Genomic DNA, 2,729 nt, shown 5'->3' on the forward strand with positions numbered 1-2,729 from the left:
CACACACACACACACACACACACACTTGCTCTCAAACACACACGAGCCAGGCTAGTGGTGTGGAGCAAAGAAAATAGACTATATCTCCTTCAAAGATAATAGACCATTTTTAGTGCGAAGCTCATTGAATGTGAATTTATTTATCTTTTTTGTGTCCGCCATCTTTTATATTTAACCAAAAAAACGTGAGGAAATCACTTTTGGTTGCTCGGGGGTTGCAATTACTAACTAAGAAAAAAACATTTACATGATTGGACTTGATAATTCTCCGGCCCCAGCACGTTGGGGCCGCAAATTAACGTGAAGAAACACGGAGGTGGGAACGACGCGTCGTTTCTCTAATTGCTGAAGTACTACCAGCTGCACCACAGGCAACAAACAGAAATAATCCACATAAAAAAAGGCAAGAAACTTGGCTTTACAAAACGACAGAAGGGATTTCTCTGTTCTCTTCCTGTGAAAACACAATCAGGCAGAAATCAATGATCTCGGACCTTTGAACCCCGGGCCCACTCACCTCATATTCCTGGGAGAGTTTGAGGTTGTCATTAGCTTTGAGAAGTTCAGTGTGTTCGGACAGCTCCGAGATAGGAATAGGAGGATGATTCATMATGCCTGTTTGCCAATTAAATACAAAAAAAGCAGAAATTTTATGAGAAATAAATAAACAAAAACGTCCTTAACACAGGTGAAACATCTGAGGAGACACATTCAAAATTGAGYAATCAGACAATAATGGGTGAGAGTTTGTTGCTTATTTAACAACACAAGTTTGCTTTTAGTGACGGAGAAGCTTAAGAAAAACATGGTGAATGTCACAAACACACAAAATAATTGTGATGTTATGAGTCCAGGTCAGAGCTCAAAGAAATTAAAAAAAAGGATTTCAAGCTGGATTGATTTTTCTCCCCCTCCCATCAACATAGCCGCACAAATATGGTATAACTGCAGTAATTTTTTAAGTAGTCAAAATAAAAATTAAAAAAAGAGGCAAATTGAAGCACGGATGGCCAAATTTAACACACTCTGGCTGAAACATTAATCATTTTAATCGCTTCAGTAATTAATTTTAATGGCACAAGAAAATAAAAAGTGATTTTTAAGATTTCTAAGACAAAAACACGACAGACTCTAATATCACTTTGTTTACTGAAAAATCACAGTTATTACACAAAAAAATGTACTTTAGTAAACATGATGCCATAATAATACAGTAAATAAGAAAGAATCCTAATAAGTTAATCACTTATTTGTGGTAAAAAGGTAACAAACTCAAGAGAAATTTTACTGCAAACACAATAAAACATATTAATAAATACCAGTAAAACAGCTGGTCACTTAATAGTAAATTATTTAACTTTTACACATATTTCTGCTTAGTTGAGCAAACAATATGATCTATTTAAGTATCGACTAAAATAACCCAACATTCTTTAAACCACTTTCCAAAATACAAATAAATAGTCAACGATTTGTGTTTTATGTATTAAAATGTTTGTTTGCAGGATGGTTTGCAATCTTAAAAATAAAGCCTATAAATAAAGAATAAATAAAGAAACATAAATATGACAATAATGAGAAACTATTTTATTCTAGAGAAAATCCATTTCCATTACTATTTACAGTGGGAGCAGTTTGATGACTTTTCTTGTGAGTTGGAAAAAATGTATAAAAGAGAGAAATAAATAAAGCAAGAGATCCTTTTGTTTTGCTTGCTGTGCAAATAATTTCTGTTATATTATTGTTTCACACCRCAGTCTAAATGTTGATGTTCTCGGCTGTTAGCACGATGCGCTAACGACGRGCACATCAGGATCTTTATTCTCACTCTTGCCTCAACAGAAAGCCGTTTAATCTCGAGTGGAGCCCTGACCTGGGGGYGTACGGTAGGGGAGGTGAAAGGGGGATCAGGAGGTTCAGGAGTGTGAGTGATGCTGAGTGACACGGTGAGCTGCTCCAATCCAGCCAGCCAGTGCAAAGCAAGCAAAAATACCCATTCCTCCATCTGCCGGTTCTCCCAAACCAATGAGCACCCTGGCCAAGACAAATACCCCCAAACTTTCAGTCTCACAAATAAACATTCTCCGTTACATTTCCAATCTGTACTTCACCCAAATCCTAACATGAGCTCTCCCAAGAACAATCCTTTAACTTTGGTGGATAAATTGTCCTTTTTTAAATGTACTGCATCTGCTATTATCAGCCCTGCTGTGCACTCCATGTCTCTAATCCATTTAGGAGCATAACGCTGAGGCCATGTAATGGAATATGAAACAACCATGGAGAGAGGCTCTGGCCTTGTGTGCAGTCTGGCAACACTTTCATATTTTTAGTTAAGAGGCCTTTTATTTTCCAACAAGTACTGAGGTCAAACGTCAACAAACTCCTGACATCTGGTCACAGAAAAAAAGTTACCAGACCTAATTGGGTGTGCAAATCGGCATAATCACATTAAGCATCCTTGATTTACAACACTTAATATTCCTGCAGTGTCACCGAGGTCACTAATGTTTTGGTTGCTTTTGTTGCACTTAAGAGTGAAGCCCCCCCTTTTATCCTGACAGTTTTCATTAGTAACAGCTCTTTATTTTACACTGAGAGAACAATGAGGCAATAAATTACATGAGGATTACAATGAGACAAATGGATATGACACTGGAAGCATCCTCTGGACAAGAACGGACATCCCACATTAACAGGCTGTTTGACAACAGCCCCACCCCCCACCC

General features: G+C 37.5%; 1 protein-coding gene across 1 annotated transcript in view; it reads right to left on the reverse strand.

The window, feature by feature from the left end:
* The window catches only part of ptprsa (protein tyrosine phosphatase receptor type Sa), a gene marked incomplete at its 5' end in the record, with an annotated part of 143,769 nt that overhangs the window by 33,494 nt on the left and 107,546 nt on the right, over window positions 1-2,729 (reverse strand). The window contains 1 exon segment of the mRNA XM_014010777.1: window positions 518-615. Within this exon segment, the coding sequence (XP_013866231.1) occupies window positions 518-615 (98 nt within the window).

This window comes from Austrofundulus limnaeus, unplaced genomic scaffold (assembly GCF_001266775.1).
Source record: "Austrofundulus limnaeus strain Quisiro unplaced genomic scaffold, Austrofundulus_limnaeus-1.0 Scaffold73, whole genome shotgun sequence".
NCBI classification, from domain to species: domain Eukaryota; kingdom Metazoa; phylum Chordata; class Actinopteri; order Cyprinodontiformes; family Rivulidae; genus Austrofundulus; species Austrofundulus limnaeus.